This window comes from Trematomus bernacchii, unplaced genomic scaffold (genome assembly GCF_902827165.1).
Source record: "Trematomus bernacchii unplaced genomic scaffold, fTreBer1.1, whole genome shotgun sequence".
Lineage (NCBI taxonomy): Eukaryota > Metazoa > Chordata > Actinopteri > Perciformes > Nototheniidae > Trematomus > Trematomus bernacchii.
In genome coordinates this window covers 421,545-445,212 of record NW_022987801.1, presented here as the reverse complement: position 1 = coordinate 445,212, position 23,668 = coordinate 421,545, and the positions used below count along the sequence as shown (strand labels likewise).

At 41.5% G+C, this 23,668-nt stretch overlaps 1 protein-coding gene across 1 annotated transcript in view; it reads right to left on the bottom strand.

Moving 5' to 3' along the window:
• Positions 1-3,285: 3,285 nt before the first annotated feature.
• LOC117498139 (cytochrome P450 26B1) overlaps positions 3,286-23,668 on the bottom strand; it is a 33,311-nt gene continuing 12,928 nt past the window's right edge. The window contains exons 2-7 of the mRNA XM_034150235.1: positions 18,293-18,517; positions 10,259-10,377; positions 9,851-10,007; positions 9,110-9,265; positions 7,140-7,421; positions 3,286-6,187 (exon numbers count right to left, since the gene is read on the bottom strand). Coding sequence (XP_034006126.1) covers positions 5,795-6,187; positions 7,140-7,421; positions 9,110-9,265; positions 9,851-10,007; positions 10,259-10,377; positions 18,293-18,517 — 1,332 coding nt within the window. The 3' untranslated portion in view covers positions 3,286-5,794. The remainder of the gene's footprint in view (positions 6,188-7,139; positions 7,422-9,109; positions 9,266-9,850; positions 10,008-10,258; positions 10,378-18,292; positions 18,518-23,668) is intronic.

Below are 23,668 nucleotides of genomic sequence, written 5' to 3'. Positions count from 1 at the left end.
CCTGAATCCAGTCTGGTGGATAATAACGGAGGTTTAATCCTTCAGTAGAGATGAGAGTCACATCTGAGACAACTCAAGTTTTCTCCCATGTTTTGGCTTTCCTTTTTGTGAGTTTTCGGATTGATTTTCCTCCAACAACGTAGCACAGATTTCTAATAACTCAATGTGATTATTAAAACTGTCTCAACATCAAGAGCATTTTAGCGTCTCTTTGAATGGGTGAATGCTGACTGTAAAAAGCGCTTTTGAGGGGTCGTAAAGACTAGAAAATCGCTATATACTGCAATATAATGACCATTTGTATGTTCAGAGACAAGTTCATTTCTATCTCGTCGGCAACGATCAAGTTGGTAGTGAGACTTGGTAAAAACTGATATGAGAATCCAGAATATGTATACTGAAAGAGTTCAAACTAACCAACCATCACATGTCCACACACACACACACACACATTCTCCTGGTTCCCTTGAAGTGGTTCATCTTGCAGTACTTAGTGTTGCAAACGGTCTATACTGGCGGCAAAACTATAAACAAACAGAATTGAACTCCTTGTCCTTCCAAGAAGTAGTGTGTGTGTGTTTAGGTGACCTCGAGTGTGTCCAAGTTGTGAAGGCAGTGTTTACTTCAGTCATATTTCATCATCCAGTCATTTGTGAATATTTGTCTTTGTAATCAATTATTTCCAAAATGACCCAAGTGTGTATTTTTTCACTTTGTGTGTGTGTGTGTGTGTGTGTGTGTGTGTGTGTGTGTGTGTGTGTGTGTGTGTGTGTGTGTGTGTGTGTGTGTGTGTGTGTGTGTGTGTGTGTGTGTGTGTGTGTGTGTGTGTGTGCCCTCAAACCATGCCTTTGAAGTGTGTGTAGGTTTTCTTTTGTTTTTTTTTACATCTGTGCTCATTGTAAAAGCTTTCTCTCTTTCCCTGTCTCTGTTTCTGTCTTCCATCAAGCTGAAGGAAAACTCCCGGCGAACATCACACAGCCGGTTTCTTCTTGATGTTTTCAAACCACAGCGATCTGCTGGCTGGGAAATAAAAACAGATACAGAGGCATTGAGACATCAGTCAGTCAGTGCTGAGAGTCTAAACCAGACCATCATCTGTGTGTTGCCCACATGACGGGAACCGGCCCTATTGTTAGACTCAATCTAAAGAGTACAATAACAAAATGGTTACAACAAAACAAACAGGAACAATCTGAGTCGATTTATTGAAGTCTTCTGTGATCCTTTGTTTTTCTATCATGTAGTCAAAGTGATGTTTTACTAAGTCCCTTATGAAAAAGATTCTTACTATTCTTGGCAAAAGGTTAAAAGGTTATCAGGGAAGAAATACGCAAGTGTCACCCTAACCCATTTTGCTGCAATTGTACATCTTTTGAATATGTTCTTTGCATGTTATTGCCTACTCTTGATGTACCAGTCATTGCTGGATTATAACTCAATGACGTCCTCATATCATTTAAAGGGGACCTATCATGCAAAATGCACTTTTGCACGTCTTTTATACATGAATATGTGTCCCCGGTGTTCCAGGGAACTCACCAAGTGTCAGAAAACACAACCCTCTCTATTTTCCTCCATACCCAAATCTCTAAAAAAGGGGCTGCAACGGATCTGATAAAAACTGATCCAGATTTGAACACTGTCCTGACGTCAGGACGGTGGCGCTACGGCTATTGGGCCAACTCCACCAATCAGGAGGAGACAGCCACGGTATATAAAAGTATAAATATGCCTTATATAGGTATGGTCCTACACTATATTATTCAAATATAGCATGATAGGTCCACTTTAAGTTAACCAGTCGTTTATTAACCGGAGATCTTGAATAGTGTGCAGGATCTTTCCACGTTAACTTTGGGAATGGTGGCTTTGCTGATGCAACTTCTGTTGTCAGAAGTGTAGAATGGACGAACATTTGTAAATATATTTAGTTTTGAAACAATACTGCTAGGATTATTGTAAGGTATCCAATCAGTCTTTGCTAAGCATTGATATTCGTCTCTACACATAAGCTTTGGGAGGTTTGGACCAAAGTAACTACGAGAGTTTTTGACTGTTATGCATCAGAGGGATTCATGGTCATGCAAAAGCTGGTAATAGTGTACTAAGTAAGGTTGTAAATGTCAGATGCATGATGGATATGCTACATGTTTGACTTGATCAGTTTGTGTTTTGCCTATGGTTGTCACCCTAACCCATTTTGCTGAAATTCTACATCTTTCGAATATGTTCTTTGCATGTTATTGCCTACTCTTGATGTACCAGTCATTGCTGGATTATAACTAATTGACATCCTCATATAATTGAATTTAATCAGTCGTTTATTGACCGGAAATGTTCTGTTTTTGGACCCTTGAATAGTGTGCAGGATCTTTCCACGTTTACTTTGTGTATGGTGGCTTTGCTGATGCATCTGTTGTCAGAAGTGTAGAATGTGCGTACACAATACAAAACAAATACAAAAACAATAGTGGGATTACTTTAAGGCATCCATTCTGTCTCTGCTACATATTCTTATTAAGACATACGCTTTTAGAGGTTTGGACCAAAGTATCTACTAGAGCTTTTGACTGTTATGCATCTACACTTGGTTCTAGACCTTTCTGAGGGATTTATGGTACTGTAAAAGACGGACAAAGTAGATTTAGATTTGAAGCAATACTGCTAGGATTATAGTAAGGTATCCAATCAGTCTTTGCTAAGCATTGATATTCATCCCTACACATAAGCTTTTGGAGGTTTGGATCAAAGTATCTACGAGAGTTTTGCATCTGAGGGATTTATGGTCGTGCAAAAGCTGGTAATAGTTTACAAAGTAAGGTTGTAAATGTCAGATGCATGATGGATATGCAACATGTTTGACTTCATCAATGGAAAGTAGTTTGTGTTTTGCCTCAAAGTAGAAAATGAATAGTGGCCTTTTAGCTGCTGAACTGTAACCAAACCTTAATAACACTGTGTGCAGATATCGTATGAATAGTTTAACATATTGCTGACCTTAGCAGGTGGGTGTATTATTCTTAAAAATACTGTCGTTGGAAGCGCGCAGCTTATTTAAGCTGACAGAAGGCACCTGGTCTCACTTGTTCCCCATCCACTAGTTCTCTGACCATTCTGATTTACATGTTGGGATTCCGTTAGCTCGTTAGCATACAGGCTGCCTGCCATCTGCTGGATTAGCATGCTGGACGTGCTACTTATGTGGTTTATAAAAACAACAAGTTGCTTTCACACTTTATACACACTTTAGCTCGCTAGAAGAGAGTAGGAAACTCACTGTTCAGATATCTTTACTTTATAGTTTATTACAGGAGTACATTTAACAATCACGGTAACAAAAAAAGGAAAGGAAGAAAGTAGACATTCATATTTAAACTAAATGAAACATTTTTCCTGTAAAAAGAAATACAAATATTATGTACAGAATTACATAAGACCAACAGGTGGAAGAAAGGGGACGTGTAGTCGCATGGCACTTAAAAAATAGACATACCTCGCAAGTGCTTTCTGTTTTCCATAATTAATATCAAATAAAATGCAGTGATAATAAGTCTGAATAACAAAACACAAAATAATTATTACAGTTATCAAATCAACAATATTAACATTTTAAACACTGTTTACAATATAACTGAAATACATAACATTCTAAATACATCCAATATTTACCTTCTCATTTAGGCTAAAAACTCTAGATCTGTAATAGAATAAAAAATAGCATTTCAAATATCTTATAACAACAATATTAATCGTACAATAACATTAATATTAGGTTATTAGTTGACGTAAATAGCTGATTTTCCACATGGCTTGCTAAAGGGAGGAATATTGTACAAATTAATATACACTATAATCTATTTATGCTCCTTGCTTTCACAAAACGCACATATTTAATCATTATTTGTAATGATTAAAAAAGCACTTGATACAAACTATTGCAATCTAGAACTCTCAAATAGAAAATATACACAAGAAAAGCAGCAAAAAAACTCTATTTTTATATATTTTTTATCGTGAAGAAATCAGTGGTGTGGTTGGTAGAAAGAGTGAACAATGTCTAGCACAGGCAGAATCCATCTGGAATGCTATTGGACAACAGGATCGTCCAATAAGAGCGTGACCCCGCCCTCCCCTGAAACCTCATTGGTCCTTTCTCTCTCTCTCTCTCTCGAGCTTCCGTTCGGAACTTAGAACTCCATCCGGGGGGGGTTCTAGAATGTCCGAGAGTTCCGCGAACGAGTCCCAGAGTTCCGTGGCGGGTAGCTTTTTTTTTTCTTTTTTTCTACGTATCGGAACCAAGAACAAAGTCTTCCTTCTCCAAAAATATGGAAGTTGCAAAGCTCTGAGAGTCCTGATTGTGCAATCACCTCAAACAACAAATCTCTTCATAGCTAATAAAGTTGCTTAAACCATGGACTTTACATTTGTTTTGCATTCTTAGCGTTGATTGGAGGAGCAGCAAGACAACATGTCACCTTCTCCACACAACTCAAAATGGCTGCACCAAGGAGACGAGAAAAAAATAAAATAATCAGCACACATAAACAAACACAGAATGACAAAGCAACACTCAAGCAGCATGTATGTAGGTTTTTCTCCACTCCATCTCTTCTTTCCTCCTCCAGTTACTCTCGGTTTCATGAGGGCGACTTCTTTATCGACTTGTTGCAAGATAAAGTCCGAAAGAGTACAATCTCAACGCAACGTAAAAGTGTAGTTTGTGTATCAAAGCACAGGTTTGGAGAGTTTACAAAGCAGACCTTTACTTTAAAGTGATACCAATTGTGAGTTCAAGTTCAATGCTTCCTTGGTTGGCAGAAGTGCACCGGAAACCCCTGATATGTTTTTGTTTTTGTGGACAGAAAGTAATGAGCTGAAGCTTATTCCACTGTATGATGCATGGATGGAAGCATTATAGGAGTGTGTACAGATCATTAAGTGTACAGGCTGCTTTGTGAAATAAAAGCATAAAAGGAAGACTAGAAAGAAATTGCCCTCGTTTACAATCGAATGTAATGTGTTTGACCCGTTAAAATATGCACCCAGTATATCCTCTCCATCAGAACTACATGCCTTATTTGTAAGCTCTGTCCTTTAACATCTGCTGTTCGATTGGACTAACTCAGCAACACATTGTACCTGTGCTATGATCATTAATTTACTGCATCTGTAAGCTAGTAAACAATTTGAATTCAATGGGAACACAATGCCACCAATGATATATATATATACTCTTTTTTAGATTAGCAGATTGCATGAGTTGAATCTTGGTGGTGCCATGGAGAACATCTACAACTATCAGTCTATATATCCATCTCATTTACCCTGCTCTTAAACTGGTTCACTGCATTTAATTTAAGCTAAAATATCATATTCTTTCATCCTATACCCTGTGTCATCCAAATCACAACCATCACAACACTTCATATTCCCAAAAGTACCACCATACTTTTCTTTCTCCCATTGTGCACTACCCACCTTTCTTTTTCAAATTATATTACATAGCTTCTTTTTTTTTTTTGTACATACATTTACGTTTGTATATTTCCTTAAAAAAATACACAGAATAGAGAATAATTAAGAAGTTTTTTGGCAGTTTCTCTCTCAGAGGAAAGTCCTGATCATCATCAGTTGTAACAAGAAAGAGACAAAGACTTTTCTCTTAGTCTGAAAAGGAACCTCCAACTTGGTGGTGGAGGAGAAAAAATAAGAACTTATTTCTTTCCTTCCTTCAATCTTCTCCTTTAAAGACTCCTGCGATCACTCTCCCCTCGACTCTTCAGCTCTCTGCCCTTCAAACAGTGGCTCCCAGCAGCTCTTCTGACTTGGCCATGATCTCGTTCTGGTTGGAGTCCAATCCGTAGAACTTGACTTTCAGCCCGTCGACAGGGTGAACCACCGGTACCGTGATCACCCGTGGAAACTCCCGGGTTGCGAGCTCGAATCTGCTGGTGCTGGCCAGCTCGATGGCGAGGATACGGAGAAAGAGGGTCGCGAGTTGTTTGCCAAGACAGGACCGAACACCGCCACCGAACGGCAGGTAGTGGAACCGTCCCTCTTTGTCTTCTCCTCGCTCCTGGCTGAATCGGTCAGGATCGAAGGCGTCCACATCCTTAAAGACGGCCGCGGTGTCGTGGGTGTCCCGAATGCTGTACATCACACTCCAGCCCTTTGGAATCTGGACTCCCTGAAGACACAAAAAGAAACGCAGATAATGAGAAGGGTTGTTGTTTTTCCCAAATCTTGAAACGTCAAACTTGTAATGAATATCTATCGACGTGACTATACTTGGTCCTTGGTTAATATACCGTTAAATCTTTGTGTTTAGGGGTAGAACCTGAGTTATCTCAGACTTTCAAATGTATTTTTTATTCTTTGTATGAACTTCAGATTTAGTGGCTACAGTATTCAGTTGGGAAGACAAAAAGAAACGCCGAAATTGAGCAGGGTTGTTGTTTTTCCCAAATCTGGAAATGTCAAACTTGGAAGGCCAGAAACTTTGCAATTTGGCAAACAATCTGAATGCAGGTTTTCTACAAGCATTGGGGAATTTTCTGGGCACCATTTATCTTCTATCATACCAGCAAATATATATGAATATCTATTGTCGTGTCTTTGTCCCTGGTAAATATGCCCTTAAATCGTTGTGTTTAGGCGTAGTTTCCACAGACTTTCAAAGGTCTTGTGTATTATTTGTATGAACTTCAGATTTAAATCATTAGGTGGCTACAGTATTCAGTTGGGAAGTATTAATAGAATCTGCACTCCCTGAAGCCAAAAAGAAACACAGAAACATGTGCAGGGTTGTTGTTTTTCCCAAATCTGGATACGTCAAATTTAGGAACGTCAAGCTTGTAAGGCCAGAAACTTTGGAATTTGGCAAAACATCTGATTGCAGTTTGTCTACGAGCATTGGGGAATGTTCTATTATACAAGGCACCATTTATCTTCTATCATACCAGCAAATATATATGAATATCAATCGTCGTGACTGCACTTTGTCCTTGATAAATATGCCCTTAAATCTTTGTGTTTAGGGGTAGTTTCCTCAGACTTTCAAAGGTCTTCTTTATTTTTTGTATGAACTTCAGATTAAGTGGCTACAGTATTCATTTAAGAAGTATTAATAGACTACTCACGTCGAGTTCGAAGGTCTGCATGGCGGTCCGGTAGGCCCCTGAGACGGGGGTATAGAGTCTCAGCACCTCCTTGATGACACAGTCCAGGTACTTGAGGCTCACGATGGTGTCCAGCCCCAGCTCTCCGGGCACAAGGCAGCCATTGTGGAGAAGCCCCCGGACCCTCAGCTCCTCCCTCAGGCGCTCCAGGACGGTAGGGTGTTTGAGGAGCTGCATGATTAGTGAGGTGCTCGCACTGGCCGTGGTGGCAAAGGCGGCAAAGATCAGCTCGATAGTGGACTCCTGTGGGAAGATAGAGGAGAAAGAAGGTGTGTTAGTTCACTGTTTTGAGAAAATGTCTGCTTATGAGCCCATGTCACAAGTTATCTTTGTCTAAGAGCTGTGAGCAGTTCAACCACAGTGATTCCCCTCTTTATAAATCATCGTGTAACCCTTTGTTTATGATCTTGCAACCACTGAAACGTTCTTGATACAGCCTCTAAACACATATCGGTTCCTATACACTGTAACTATTCACCACTTTTTTGTGTAAAGCCAGTCATATATATGGAAAGTAAAGTGTCATTTGGCATGAGCACACATTTTGCTTTGCTTCTGATGGGCACTTGAATAAAGGGTCCAGACAGTGGACCTATTTTGTAAATGGTAATATTGTACGCTAAAGTTTGAGGGTGAATATCAGCCAAATGTCCAGCCATAGCCACGATTACTTTTTACGCAATATGTAACCGAACATTAACAGTTTTTCACACCCAGCATGTTGTCAGCGGCATTTTGATTTCTTTTGAAAGTATGAAATATTGTGAAGCAAACTCAAACTTGGACCTCACTTTACTTTTGGCACACAACCATTACCCCACACCTCATGCCTGCCATTTGTTTCATAATGACCAATACATAATAAAAGTATGATGTTTTTCATTCCTAAAAAGTAGCGTACTTGGAAATATGGAGTTCCAGTCCAATAACAACAGTTGGTGCACTATGAAGGTAGTGGAATAAATAACACCACCAAAATAACATCATTATGAACCCCTGATATGCCATCATCAGTGTCAAAACACATCTTCGCCTCCCCCTACATGAGTGTGTTGTAAATGCGTGCGTCAGAAAACTGCAGGAGAGTGCTTCAGCATGGGCCTCTGCGACAGGGGCTCCCCAGTTCACTTTGTGTGTGTATTTATATACTGTATGTGTGTGTGAGTGTGTGCGTACAGGAGGCCTCTTTCAGACCCCTAGCAGGGGGAGTGTTGACTTATTTTTGGCCCTGGACTTAACCCAGAAACCACAGTGAGCGAAATAGAGGCAGCGAGAGTTGAGTTTCCACAGAATTCCTCAGCATTACTTTAATAGGTAAATAGAGGGTGTGCCTGTCTACGAGTGTGTGTGTGTGTGTGTGTGTGTGTGTGTGTGTGTGTGTGTGTGTGTGTGTGTGTGTGTGTGTGTGTGTGTGTGTGTGTGTGTGTGTGTGTGTGTGTGTGTGTGTGTGTGTGTGTGTGTGATTCGGTTACCATCTGCCTACAGGCATCACCTTAGCATCCCTGCAGTCATATTGTACATATAGCTGTATATCATAAGTCACTTTAATTGCTTATGATGCCAAGATGATTTGTAGGAGACATTATGCTAATTGTGTGTGTGTGTGTGTGTGTGTGTGTGTGTGTGTGTGTGTGTGTGTGTGTGTGTGTGTGTGTGTGTGTGTGTGTGTGTGTGTGTGTGTTCAGCCAAGACGGATTCCCTTTGGCAGCACTTTGCTAGGTAAACAGTGAGTGTGGTCTATGTGTGTGTTTGTTTGAACACACAGCATCAGAGCGTGGATCTGCGCTGTACGTGTTAACGCTGTGTGATGGAGTGGCTTCTTGTGCGTCTGGCTTCTCTCCAGCACATGTTTGCACACCTCCCCCCCCCCCCCCCCCCCCCCCCCCCCCCCCCCCCCCCCCCCCCGCGCTCAGGTGATTTCTATGCGTTACCTTCAGTTCCTGCATGGTGAGCTCGGTGCCGTTTTCCTTGGCGCTCCCCATCAGGACGTCGAGTGCGTCGCTGTAATCCTTCCCCTGGGAACACAACGGCTTCTCTCTGATGGCCTTTTCTATGCTTTTCTGCAGGGCGTCTCGTGCACGGATACCCTGTGAGGAAAGACATGTTGTCATTAGCTACCAACCTTTATACAAACATAGATTGATTTAAACACATCTCATGCTTTGTATGTACCCAAAACACATAAACTAGCTTTTGGTCCAGACATGAGTTTGTCATTAGATACCTTCCTGGAAAGAAGTGGAATCATTAGCTCCCAAACTTTTTACTAGTTTGATTTTGATCCAAAAAAAAGGACATGTGACCAGACTACACTTAGTTTATTTAAATCCCAACTCAAAACCTGGTTAGTGAGGAACGTGTATGTTGCATGTTTTTATTTGATTGTATTTACTTGTGTAAAATGAAACGTGTCATTAGGTTGACTTACAAAATCTGTCCAGGGACTGCAAATGAAAAATAGCCTCTTGGCACATTAACAGAAATGTTGATTAATGTGCACTGTCCCTGTTAAATAAATGAATAAATAAAATAATAGTCATGTATGTAATCATTAGCTACCAACCTTTATACAAACGTAGATTGATTTAAACCAATGTACCCATGCTTTGTATGTACCCAAACCACATCAACTAGTTTGCTTTTGTTCCAGACATGAGGTTGTCAACACATACCTTCCTGTATCCGCTGAAGGGCAGGTCTATAGGCAGGCTGAAGAGGTTGTCAACAAAGTCCTGGAAGGTGGAGAACAGATGCCTCATCTCCTCCTCCGACACCCTGAATCCCAACAGCACCCTCACCGCCATCGTGAACGACAATCTCTGGCTCTCCCTGGAGGAAAAACAACACATTAGGACCTCAATCGTATCTATGGATAGACCCTGACTTGTATTTACTCTTGCACCCCATCCCTATCTCATTGTACCTGTATAATGACAATAAAGGATTCTATTATATTATATTCTAGTAGTCTCTTCATGCGTTTCTTCTTGTAGCAATGATCCTACCCTATGTGTAAGTGCAATAACAATGACATGTCTATCCCTTATGAATGTGTTTCTACTCTAGGACTGTCGGTGTACCTGTAGACGTTGATGGGCTCGGGGTTGGAGCTCCACACTCGAAGACTGTCCTGGATCACCTGCTGGATTTTGGGGAGGTAGGACTCCAAGGCCTCGTGGCTGAACACTTTGGCAAACACCTGAACAGACAGAGCAACAGACATATCGTTTCAGATATACAGAAACAGATCAAGATCAACAAGGAGTTTCATGAAATGATCATTAAGTTGTACGACTTGGCACAAGCTTAGACATTTGTTTGAACGACTCCAAGCAGAGCACTGATTAAACAACAAGACTACATGTCATAAAACCCTTCCCTTTGACAGATGTGTAAGTATAAGTGTCTTTAGGAAACTTCAGTGTGGGAAATCATGACTGACAGCGTGTATGAACAGATGGCAGAGGGCTGTAATATTTAAATGAACGCGTTCATCACTTGAACTAAAGTCAATGTTTATTCAATATAACAGACTTTAATAGAGTGCCCATCATCATTTGACACATGCATTATTCAATGACAAACAACATTTGATGGCAAGTCACTTACTCAGCTTTCACTCATGTGCTGAAATGTTGCACAGTTGATTCTTGGATTAAAGTGACCCCCCTCTTTTTCCCTTCTGTCACATCTCTGACACATTTTCTATCCATTAATCCGTCTCGCTCGCTCTCGAATTATACCTAGACAAGACTTTCCATCGTGTGTTCAATCGTATTCATTTTCTTATTCATCCCCCCTCCCCTCTTTACAGAGACGTATACATTGTGGAGGTTTTCCCCTGTAGTCAGCAGAAGCAGAAGGACAGGCAGAAAGAGCAAGAGAGATGAGGAGGGGGGGGGAGGGGGAAGAAGAGTTAAATCTTTCCTGGCTGCTCGGAGTATTTCTTAGTAGGAATCAGTCACCAGTCGTCAGTGGACAAATAACATTCCTTCTGATTTACCCTCCAAAAACACCCCTAAAAACAGTCTTGAAAATGATTTAGAAGTGGAGAACATTGAGTAGACTAGACAAGAATCAGGTTATATTAACACAGTCATAATCCATTGAGTTCTACTTGGCCGAAATGTCATTTTTTTTGTCATGAACACGAACAATTGATTATTTTAGCAATGACTTTTTGAGAGGGTTAAGCTATAGAGGACTGTTTTATGCTTCAAGTTAAGTTACTATTCTAGGTTTTATTCAATCAGTAATCACAGGAAGGCAGTGCAGGACATTGTAGAGGAAGTTAAGCCACTGGTACACATGGTTTGTATTATCTGCGCAGCGAAATGGAAATACTCTCGAGATAAATACTTCTCTCTAATGATCAGTGGCTGGTGTATCAATTCACTTTCGCATTTACATTATGTTCGTCCGATAACTTTTTTGTTTATTTAATGATCTCCCTCTCATTGTCCGACCTGAAGGAACTCATAATTGCTTCCCGTCTGTGGTTTTCTCAATTTGTTTATGGGTTCTTTTTTTATGGCTTTTATGAAACATGCAGATAAACTATGAATTAACCTTTTCGAAAAACCGGTACTATAACCCTAACCATGCAGAAGGAACACACTTTATTATGTATCTGCAATATGTTTTCAATAAGGTAATCCATTGAAATGGCAAGACAAAGTGTTCTTGCTTGTTTTCACAGAGACATAATGGAGTCTCAGAGGAAATAAAGGAGCTTCTAGAAGGATTTGAGCCCAACATGTGGTTCCTGAGGTCGATGTTTCAGCCACTAAACCATCAGTTGGGCGCTCGTACTTTTATTTGGTCCTCTACCTCATTTTCCTCTTATTTCAACTTCTCCTCTATTGCCCTTTTACATCTCTCTCTCTCTCCCATCATTCCTTCAAACCATGCTTCCCTCCCTCCGTCGCCCTCAGAATGAATGAACAATAGTCCACTGAGCTGGTGCTGTGTGTGTGTGTGTGTGTGTCAAAGTGTGTGTGTGTGTGAATGACATTGTATTGGGTGTATATATATATATATATGCTGTGTGTGTTAGGGAGTGGTTAGTGCAGATCACAGGGCGCTCTAAGACGTTAGCAGCACTACATTTCCTCTACTGCCGCACCCTGGGGCTGCTGGTCCCAGATCAGCTTACATGACCTGCTCTCCACCCCCGACCACAGGGGATTACACACACTATCTGACCTCAGGCTGCGGAAAAAACACCAGGCTGTCCCTTCTTCCTTTGGGCTAAATCAATGCCAACATATGATTGATTTGTCACCATCGGGTCATCCATTGGATAAGAACTAGGGTTAGGGTTTTGGACACCACTGTTTTGGAATTGGATGAAACTTGGAGGAATGATGATTTTAGTATTTAAAAAATGACATTGATTGTCCCATGACGCTAACTATGGTCACACAGTAATACCAAGTTTCATATTTGGTGGATTGGCTTGAAAAAAAGGACGTCTACTTGTGTCATATTTGTTTGTCACTTTGTTGGTTGCTTAGTTAAACATTAGGTTGGTTGCATCAAGTCATGTCTTGTCATACGAGTAATTGAACTGATTATATAGTCCATCAGTCACGTCTTTCTATGGTTACGCGGTCAGTTTTGGTACGCTGTTTGAGATTTAGTGGGCTATGAAATCATTCATTTTTGGGGGTTTCTTCACAGAATTGGCTGGTTAATCCGTCATTTCATATTTGATTCAGTTTCCGATCAATTGCCTGTTCACGTTAACGGGTTTGAAACCATGACTCAGCTATTTATCTGTTCCTGAGCCAGCTGTTTGTTGATCACTCGCCTGAGGGCTAGACGAACATAATACAAAAAGATCAGGGGAATATTGGTTAAGCCAAAAGAGGGGTTGTGTAACGTAGTGAATTTAGCCATTTAACCCGTCTGCACTGGATTATGCATAATTGGTCAATTTGAGCGAGTGCTTTGCCTATTCCTACACACACACACACACACACACACACACACACACACACACACACACACACACACATTCATAAATAGCCGCAGAGCTACTGTGAGTCAGTCAGTCGCCGTGTGTGTGTGCAGGGACGCCAAGACTGAAAGGTAACTACAGGTCAGACTAGCACACACACACACACACACACACACACACACACACACACACACGCGCGCATTATGGTATCTCTCTACATGTTTTTATATGCCGTGTCACTCTGGGACAGGATTGTTGGGTCATTTTGCTGCACCACAAAAACGTGACTGTCTTCTGAAGCCTGCAGCGCAAAGACACACACCCTGTCACACACACACACCCAGACTCTTACACACACACACACACACACACACACACACAGGCACGGTCGTCCTAATAACGTCCATATGTCTTAAATTATGTGAAAGTGCTGCGAGCTGCTGGTTCCACAGACATGTAAAGACTCCTTTATTCTTCTCTCTCTCTCCTTCTCTCTTTACTCCCACCTCTTCCCGTCTCTCCCTGCCCCTTCATCCATCCTTTCGTTTTTTTAAAACACTTTTTATTCCTTTCTCTTAGTCAAACAAGCAGTCCATACGTCCGTCTCTATCATCACCTCGAATCAGAAAGGATTTGCTTTGTCTGCGAGTTTAAGATGAAAAGGTCACCGCGGCCATGTAAAGTTAACGTTACAAAAAATGCACTAATTCACATTAATTCAGCGTACTGTTGATCTAAAAGCATGTTAACAGAACTACACCTTGTGTTCTTTAACATCCACAAACATTTAGTTAATGCGTGTGACCCTTTGAGCTTGTATTCCCTAAGAAAAGTAACGCAAAACTACCTCAGGTGCTCCATTAAAGTATATCAAAGTAACTTTATTTGCTATTTATCATTGTATTACACTAATACGTTGACTTTGCATTCATCAAACATCATAACTGTGTTTTTTGTATTACGTCCAAAATGAAAACAAAACATCCGCTGAACTGCAGCCTTTTTTATTGCAAATGAACAGTAACACAGTTTAAATGTTGCCGCATGTTCAACTCTACATATAATACTATATTTACACTTCACTACAATTCACTATTCATGTATATTTTTGTATTTAAATGTGACTTTAGTGACTGATTATTCTGAGTAAAGAGGGGGTAGACAGCTCAGCTAGAAATTGGCAGTGCCCTCTACTGGTGATGAGCAGAATCACAGGACACACACACACACAGGACACACACACACACACACACTTCTTGTTTAAAGCACCACTACATTGATGGCTCTCCTTTATTTCTCCCTGATTATCAGTGCGAGAAAAACACGAGTAGAGAGGAAAGGAAAACCGGCCTGCATGTAAAACAGTCTGAAAGAAAACAGGTTGAGGATGTCAGGTTGAACGTGACACTTAAATTGAGGCAGATGGCAATTCAAATACCACCACATGTCCTTTTTTTTTTGTATTCCTTTCCAATCTCCCCCCCCCCTCTGTTTTCCCTGCCTGTGTTTCTCCTTTTCCTAAATGTAGGGATAGGGGGACGATTCCAAAAAAAGAAAAACAAGGGGGGAAGGAAAATGTGGAGAGTTTGTGCAGCGGAGGAACAGAAGAGAAATAGTGAGGTATGTCAGGAGGGTGAAAATAAAGAGCTGGCTGCCACTGTCAACACGCTGTATTTGCATGAGTGCGCCCAACTTGGATTCTCTGTGTTATTTCAGTTTAGAGCGACATTTTTCCACTGCAGGTCATGTGGGGCTTACTGTTTACTACTTCACCTTTAAAGTGTGTTTTGTCCGTTTGTATCAAATCTGAATCCTGTCAAATGCCAGTGTTGGTTTAAATGCAAGCCATATTGATGGACTTGAATCTGGAAACGTATCCAAAAAATATATATTTCAGTTCAAAACCTCAGGAGTTTGGGGTGTGTGACATTGCTATTGTCATTTCCTTGATAAGAGTGGAGAAGTCTTTCTACATATCAGTGTGTTTTGTCAGTTTGTATTGCCTGGCAAGCTAGACTAAGGGTCCTTAATAAGCATATACTATGATTATCAGAGAGTAAGAAAGGACAAATGTCCCCTCAGAAGAAAATAGTCCTGGGATACAATCCAACAATAAAAGGTTGATTTTATCGAATCTGAATGACGTCAAATTCCTGTGTTCTTTCTGCCAATTTTTCATCAAGACTCCATGGTTTAAATATATGCAAGCCATATTGATGCCTACTGTAAATGAGATTGGACTTGAGTCTGGAAACAGATCCAAAGAAATATGTCTGTTTTGATATCCAGGTTTCGATATCCCAAAACATCGGTGTGTGACATTTGCTTTTTGCAACTCCTGCTATTGTCCTTTCCTTGATAAGAGAGGAGAAGTCTTTTTTTATGAAGCCTGTCACATAGGCGTTTAAGCTGAGTGCAGAAAGAAAACGTGTTAATCAAGACTGAAGCGTTAATCAGTGATCAAAATGTCTGTCGTACAGAAGAAATACATGTGTTTGAAGTTGTTTGTCAGACACTTGGATGATGTGTGAGTCCTGTTTGGCGCTGTAGTGGAAAAGCAGTGTCCTCCCTCTTAGTTTCCTAGCCTAACACTGGCTTGTATGGAAACTGGCTGGCTCTGTTGATCCACCAAAGGCTAATGTTCTGGGTGAAAAGTGTTTTTCCCAAAGAAAAACCACAACGAGGGCAGACACACACACACACCGTTCTTCAGTTCTGGTCCACTGGGTCGGACAGTAAGCTGGTCGCTCCATTCGTTTCTTTCCAGTCGATGTATCGCTTCTACTGTTGGCTTTATTTGACTGTGCAGAAAACAGGATATTGAGCTGCCAAACACAAACACACTCTCTACCAAATATGACAACTGCCCTCTTTGCCATTATCTCTCTCTCTGTATTCTTCGTTGTTCTGAGAATCACACTTATCGATCAATATGCATACAAATATATAGCTAACTTTTGCACTTCACTGGCACTTTTTATTCCTCTTTTGGTTCATTTTCCGGGACACAACTCATACTAACTTTCCCTTTCTTCTTCTGTTTCTTCCAAACAAACTTAAAAATGTATATACAGTAAAGACTTGAGGGAAATGCAGACGCTTGCATTCAAACTGGATGACAAGTGTCTTAAAAATGAGCCACTACAGTCAAACTCTGTAATATAATACTTCATCCCTGGACCTCTATCCGGAAAACCTATTTCCTTTTGCCTCATTAGGGGTCAGGGGTCATGGGCAGAATCACAGGAAGCAAGTAGGAGATTGCTTCTCTTGCTCAAAGGCACTTCAGAAGTATATTTCATTCGACTATAACAAACATTACTGACCATATTCTCCTCTATGTTACTGGTGTGTGTGTGTGTGTGTGTGTGTGTGTGTGTGTGTGTGTGTGTGTGTGTGTGTGTGTGTGTGTGTGTGTGTGTGTGTGTGTGTGTGTGTGTGTGTGTGTGTGTGTGTGTGTGTGTGTGTGTGTGTGTGTGTGTGTGTGTGTGTGTGTGTGTGTGTGTGTGTTGGGCCCCCACAGAAAGCCCCTCTTTGTGCTGTGTTGGAGGCAGCCTTCCTAATCAGGGGTCATTACATGAGGTTAGTGTGGGGGTCTCCAGGGAGAGGAGAGGGGATCAGAGCCTAGATTAGACCCAGCCGACCCCTCACTTTCCCCGGGCAAAAAAAATGATATTAATAATAATAATAATAATCTCCCTCCTTCCTCTTTCCTCCCTGCTGAGAGAGAAACACTACAGACTGATTCACACTAACGTTTCTGACATTTGTACGGGTGTGTTTATCTGTGACTTGGTGTGTATGTGAATCAAATGTGTGTGTGTGTGTGTGAGGGGAAAGAGAGAGAGAGAGAGAGAGAGTTAGGGAAGGTATGTGCCTCGGGGATAACGGGATAATAGGAGGGAGAGGTAAGTGGCTGATTACCTGAAATGGTCCTGGCACGGAAAAGAGAGACAGAAAAAAGAAGCTAAGAGAGACATGAGGTCAAAAAAGGCTCTCGAGAAAAGACTGAGAAGTCAATAAAGAAAGAAAGATATGTATACTATAGTCAGAATAACAGAGGAATTAGGGAAAAGCGGTGAAGATAAGAAGCTAAAAAAGGAAACCGGTAGCCTAAATAACGGGTGATTCTCTCCCTCCATGTAAATGAGGGGAGAAAAGGGAGAGATGGAGGGTCCGTTCTCACGCTTCAGTAGCCAGGACGCTGCTGATAAGACGGTATAGCTTTACACTGATACTCTGTGTGTGTGTGTGTGTGTGTGTGGGTGTGGGTGTGGGTGTGTGTGTGTGGTGTGTGGGTGTGGGTGTGTGTGGGTATGTGTGTGTGTGTGTCCTACCTCATTGTGTAGCAGAAGACTCCAGTGCTTTTGACAGTGGACGCTTTTATCTTACAAGTGCATGTGTGTGTTGGTGTGTCTGTGTTTTTATATCTGTCTCAATCTGTGGCGATTCTGCCGTGTGAAATGTTCCACAATATATGGTATCTAGTACGGATTAATAACTACAAACTTTATGATAAATAAGCTTCAAAACTTATAATGGTGTGGAAACATTATACGGAATTTAAACTTTGTTCGATATATCTTTGAAGCCAACATGGATGATTTCGATCAAAGGATCAGTGGAATATACCCAGTAAGAATTGGCATGACTGAAAGAACGACCTTTTGAAGGATTCATTCATTCAACAAATGCTTAATTCTCTTCCTGTCCCCTCGTAAGAAACACCAATCCCAACGTGTGTATTTGAGTATCTAAGGATCAATGGAATATGACTTCTAGGGAAAAGAACGACCTTTCATTCATTCATGAAATGCTTGTCAAAGAAGACACTTGATACCATTTGTACCCTAACCCTCGTAAGAAACACCACTCCAAGCGTGTGCAAGATTTAAACTTTGGTCGATATATCTTTGAACCCTACATGGTTGATTTTCGATCAAAGGATCAATAGAATATGACTTCTAGGGAAAAGAACGACCTTTTGAAGCGTTCATTCATTCATGAAATTTCAGACTTGATCTGACCATTAAAGTATTATCGTATCGTATGAAATAAGGGGCTTGATACCATTTGTCCCCTAACCCTCGTAAGAAACACCAATCTCAGCGTGTGCATGTGTGTGTATTTGAGTATCTGTTTGTTTGCTGACCTTCCTCCTTTTGCGGTGGATGTCTCCGATGCTGTTGGCCAGAGAGTTTGGTCCCAGCAGCGTGGCGGTGCTCTGAGGCCAGTCCGTGGTCACCAGCGTGTGTTCGCCCATCAGAATTTTACGCACGTTCTCTGCACCCGTCACTCGGATCAGAGGCCGGCCCAGCAGATGGGTCTTGAACACGTTGCCGTACTTCTGCCTCCGTGACGAATGGAAACCCGAACCCTAGACGGAGAGGAGACGTGAATATTAATCATTGAGTTGAAAGGGTTTCAACGAGTACAAAGAAGTTGTGGATTATTCAAGAGATGTGGGGTAAAAATAACTTTCGGAGGCAGTTTCAACTGGATACATATTAACGTGAAGAGGGGAGAAAGGTTATCAGTCACTGGTCACTTGGATACAAGACTAATGGACGAATTATTAATGAAAAACATAATTCATACGGCTTTTATTCACTTCATAAAGATCTGTATTCACACAAGAAGATACACAATTAAGTCTTGGAAGCTTTAAGAAAGCGTGAGAAAGCGATGAGTTGCTTGGGTTGAGTAAGACTTTAAGGAAATTATGTGAGTTTTGCTGAAAGGTGGAATTTCCCTTTACCAGCAGAGAAAGGTGTGAGAGGAAATCCCCAAACACTTCTCCCTGTTCAGCTGACGTTAGAGAAACACTTTTCTTATCCCTTCAGTAAATGGAGATCCCAATCATCTCCTACTAATGATTTTTTGTCTTGATCTTGACCTTTCTTTTGCTCAATTGGAATCAGAAAAAACGTGCCAGAATTGTGTAAAAGAAGGACTTCTCCGAGGTCGCCTGCTTGCTTTTGCTTTCTCTTCCTTTTTAAGGATGCTTTGTAAAGCTAAGACAATCATCATCATCATCATTCTGCTCTTTCCTCCCATCACATCATTACTAAAACTCGCTCGACAAGCCGCCAAATGACTCCAACGGTATTTTGCGAACCAGACAGAAAAGTGACCAAAACCTTTCAAGTTTACGCTCTGCAGCAATTCTTACGACTGATTTTTAACGCTTGCTATTAATTTAAAGGAGCCTTTAGGATCTGACCTTCTCCCCAGCTTTGATCTTCACCTCTAAAAGCTCTCAGAAAGTATTTTCTCTCTCTGTGGTTTGGGGCCCAAACAGACATTTTCTGCTGAGCCCCCACATGCTAAAAGTTACTGATGTTTCCATCGTCTCCAGAGGACAAAACTGCAGATGTTTAAGAAGCCCCGTATAAACACCAGGTTAATTCAATGAAAGCTGATTCAGCATGCCTTCAGGACCTGATCTGAGTTCAGATTTAACATCGACCAATGAAGAGGTCAGGACAAAGGTTCTCCAAACAACTTCAAGTACAGTAAATGTAATATGTCATCAAGATAGGAAAGGAATATAGGATCAGATTTAGATGTGTTCCCTCAAGGGTTTGATCGATTTCAGCCTCCGTTTATACGTCTATCAAAAGTACCAAATGAATGACAGCAGGGGACAGGAACTCCACTTGTATTTACAGACAACCCAAGAAAGAAAGCCAAGGCACAACAAGGCCATGACATCCCAACAATCATTTGTGTATTCGCCCTCTTTACTCAAATCTACTCCAACATTGTATGGGTTCGTCCTTCACCCATCTTCAGCCTTTCAACGAGTTTTGTTGAAATTTGGCCAGTTGTTTTTCTGTTATCTTGTTATCTTGACTATTATCACAACTATGACATCCTTGGTCGATGCTAACATTTTAGCTACATGTTTTCAACTCGGACCCACTAGAAGAAGCCGTACAGCCATTAGTTTTTCTGTGCTCTTGCAGACGATAAGACAGTCAAACTCAACAAACACAACTATGACATCCTTGGTTGACGCTATCAGAAGGGGAAGAGCAAAAATGATAGTTGATCTTGAGGAAACGAGACACAGAAATATCAAATGAATTAGCGTTTAGCAGAAGATGCTAAACTTGACTTGCTACTCTTTACAAGTTGTCCAGATTTCTCGCTGAATAGCATTCAGAAGAACATTTTAGCTCAATTTTTTACACTCTGACCCACTAGAAGAAGCCGTACAGCCCATTTCCGGGCCCTCTCGCCACAGTTTGAGCAGCCTGGCTGTCAGTAAACCCCAGAGGAGCGGAGCTGGAGTCAGTTAGCGATCTGACCCGAGTTCAGCTTTGACGCTGACCTCTAAACGGTCCGGGTCACGGCAGAGCGAGAGGGAGCCGACCCCAGAACTGTAAATGGGCTGTTTGAGTGAAAAGAATATATATCAGCCTGAGGGCAGCTTACTGTGTTACACACACACACACACACACACACACACACACACACACACACACACACACACACACACACACACACACACACACACACACACACACACACACACACACACACACTGGCAGACAAACACATCATTCACACACACACATACAGTAAAAACACACATGCATGTTTGGCTACACACATACTGCAAATTCATAAAAACGTACAAAAAGAACTGTGCAAAGCAAACAAACACGCAGAGGCCTAACTGCAAATTGCCGTGACAACACTAACTGGTTTGACCCCAGTTTACTCCTGGGGAAAGAGATATGTACGACTATGAAGCACGCACACACGCACACACACACACACGGGTGACATATGTAAACATACGCGCCAAAGAAGCAGTACCATGAGCTGCTGTAAAACACTTTAGTCCCACATGTCTCTCGTTTCTGTATTTTCTTCGAGTGCTTTTTTAAAAATTATGTGTGTAAGCAAACTTTCCTCTTAATTTTTTCCCTTTTATTCAGAAGGGAATTCACATTAGGAGCTACTGTAACCCTTACACTACTGGAAAGCCTCCGTGTGTGTGTGTGTGTGTCTTTGAGAGAGAGCTGAGTGTGTGTTCAGATATGTACAGTAAGTGTGTGAATGCAGAGCTCTTTCTGGGACTAATTTTAGCAGGTAGTTTGTTTCCTGTTTGAGACACACCTCTCACAGCAGTGTGTGTGCACAAACATCGCTTCATATTTGTCAGCTTCCCACTAAAGCTGCAAATATATCCTCAGTGATTCTGGTTTAATCTGTGGCCAGTGAAGACGTTTAATACAATAACATGTAAGTAACAGAATCTAAGTACCTGCTCAGCTGCAAGTCGTTCAAAAACTATAGCTGTTGGTGCCAGGAACATTCAACATCTGTTCAACTTTGTGGATCGTACGATTAATACCCACTACTGTCTTTAAGAGGCAGAAATGAGTGCAATACTATAGGAATAAAGTTAAAGTAAGTATACAGTAATGCTATATTGAACAAATGAACTGTCTCCTTTCTGCCTTGTGTCTTTTTGACTACCGTAAATAATGAAAACACTTCATCAATCGATAGGAAACACTTGTAAAAACTGCTGCAATGTGTTTTATTTTGTACATTTCTACCATATTTTAGTTTAGTCAAGTATCGCTAAGAATGACGCCCCATATTTGACAATTACACACTTCACGGTTCACCTAACAATGTGTGGAAAGTGAGGGTGTGGACGAGACCAAATGTAATCCCCTGTGACAAGCCTGAAATAAACGTTTTTATTAGCCGTAACCACGACCTTAACCATCGTTCATTTGTAATAACCGCCATCCTTCCCCAACGTCCATCGTACCAAACGTATCGGAAGAAGTGGGAATATTTACAATGATGCCAACGGACGTAGAAAATGTCGTTTCAGAATCATCCATCTGCGTTATTTGTCTTTTTGGATCCAGCTTGTTTTCATACCAATGTTTAAACGGTCAGGTGCGACACAACTTCATTTGACTTTTCTGTCTACTATTTTCTTCTCGTTGCATCTCCTTCTGCTTCCTCACATCTTAACGTCTCTCTGTGTGAACTCGGCCCAAATTGAGCACAGATGCTCCAGCCTCTCTGCTGCTTCATGTTTCTTTGAAAACTCTTGATTGCCAGACTGCTTTTATAGATGAAAAATGCTGCTAATTAGCATTCTGCCCGGCTCTGTGGCTGTAGTTTGTCACTGAGCTTAAGCTACTTCAGATGTTGAGCCCTTTTCATGAGGTGTTGACATTATTTTATCTACGCTGTGCTTTTTGGAGATTTGTGTTTTCGGGGTTTTGCTTAATAAGGATATTTTGTTGCAGCTGCAATGCATTCTGGTCTACAGTTTGATCCTGTAGTTGTAGAAAGACAGCAACCGTTATTTCATTTTTTTAAGGAAAACTGGACTTTTAAACCTGACCTTTGGATGGCAGACGTCATAGTTACTGGGAATAACCACCTAAATGTCCAGTGAGCTACATTTCGGTTTGTAAATAAAACACTCGCTCTTTTATCCTTCACCTTTGCAAATGTCGGTTTCTTTTTCTCTCCCGGTCGACCTGTCTAGAAACAAACTGTTGACCTGAACTGTTTTCACAGCTCCTGTACACTTCCTCTTTTTACTGTGGCATGCACACACACATAGACACACACACACAGACACACACACAGACACACACACACACACACACCACACACACACACACACACACACACACACACACACACACACACACACACACACACACACACACACCAGGTCGCCGGCTGGCCTCTGGAGCCCTCGGGGTGTGTGTGTGTGTAAGAGGTGGGTTGTTTTCCAAGCTACATTTTGCTGCCACATGGATGTAGAGTGGTTTAGTATGTCTGCCTGGCAGGCCTGCTTACACACACACACACTGAACACACACACACACACACACACACACTGAACACACACACACACACACACACACACACACACACACACACACACACACACTGAACACACACACACACACAGTCCAATTCGAAGGGAGTTCCTCAGTCAGCGAGACAAGGCTCCCTTTCACACTCCAAGATACAGCACCAGATTGGGTCGATTGTGTACTTCTTTGGAGTGTATGTGTGTGTGTGTGTGTGTGTGTGTGTGTGTGTGTATGTTTGTGTGTGTGTGCTTCTACGTGCATTACGAGCGTCTCTTCATACTTTTCCTCTTTCCATTCCTCTCTATTTTCTTTTCACAGACACATTTTGGCAGGATACTGATGGTTTCATTCGTCTTAAGTCCCCGGGAAAATAATTGTACGTTGGTCAGACAAAAAACGTACACTAAAGTCGTGTGTGTGTGTGTGTGTGTGTGTGTGTGTGTGTGTGTGTGTGTGTGTGTGTGTGTGTGTGTGTGTGTGTGTGTGTGTGTGTGTGTGTGTGTGTGTGTGTGTGTGTGTGTGTGTGTGTGTGTGTGTGTGTGTGCGTGCGTGCGTGCGTGCGTGCGTGCGTGCGTGCCAGGGGTGTGGTCTGGATGACATTCAGCGTAAAAGGTGAGAAGTGTACACCCCCCTCTTCCCTCCCAAACACACAC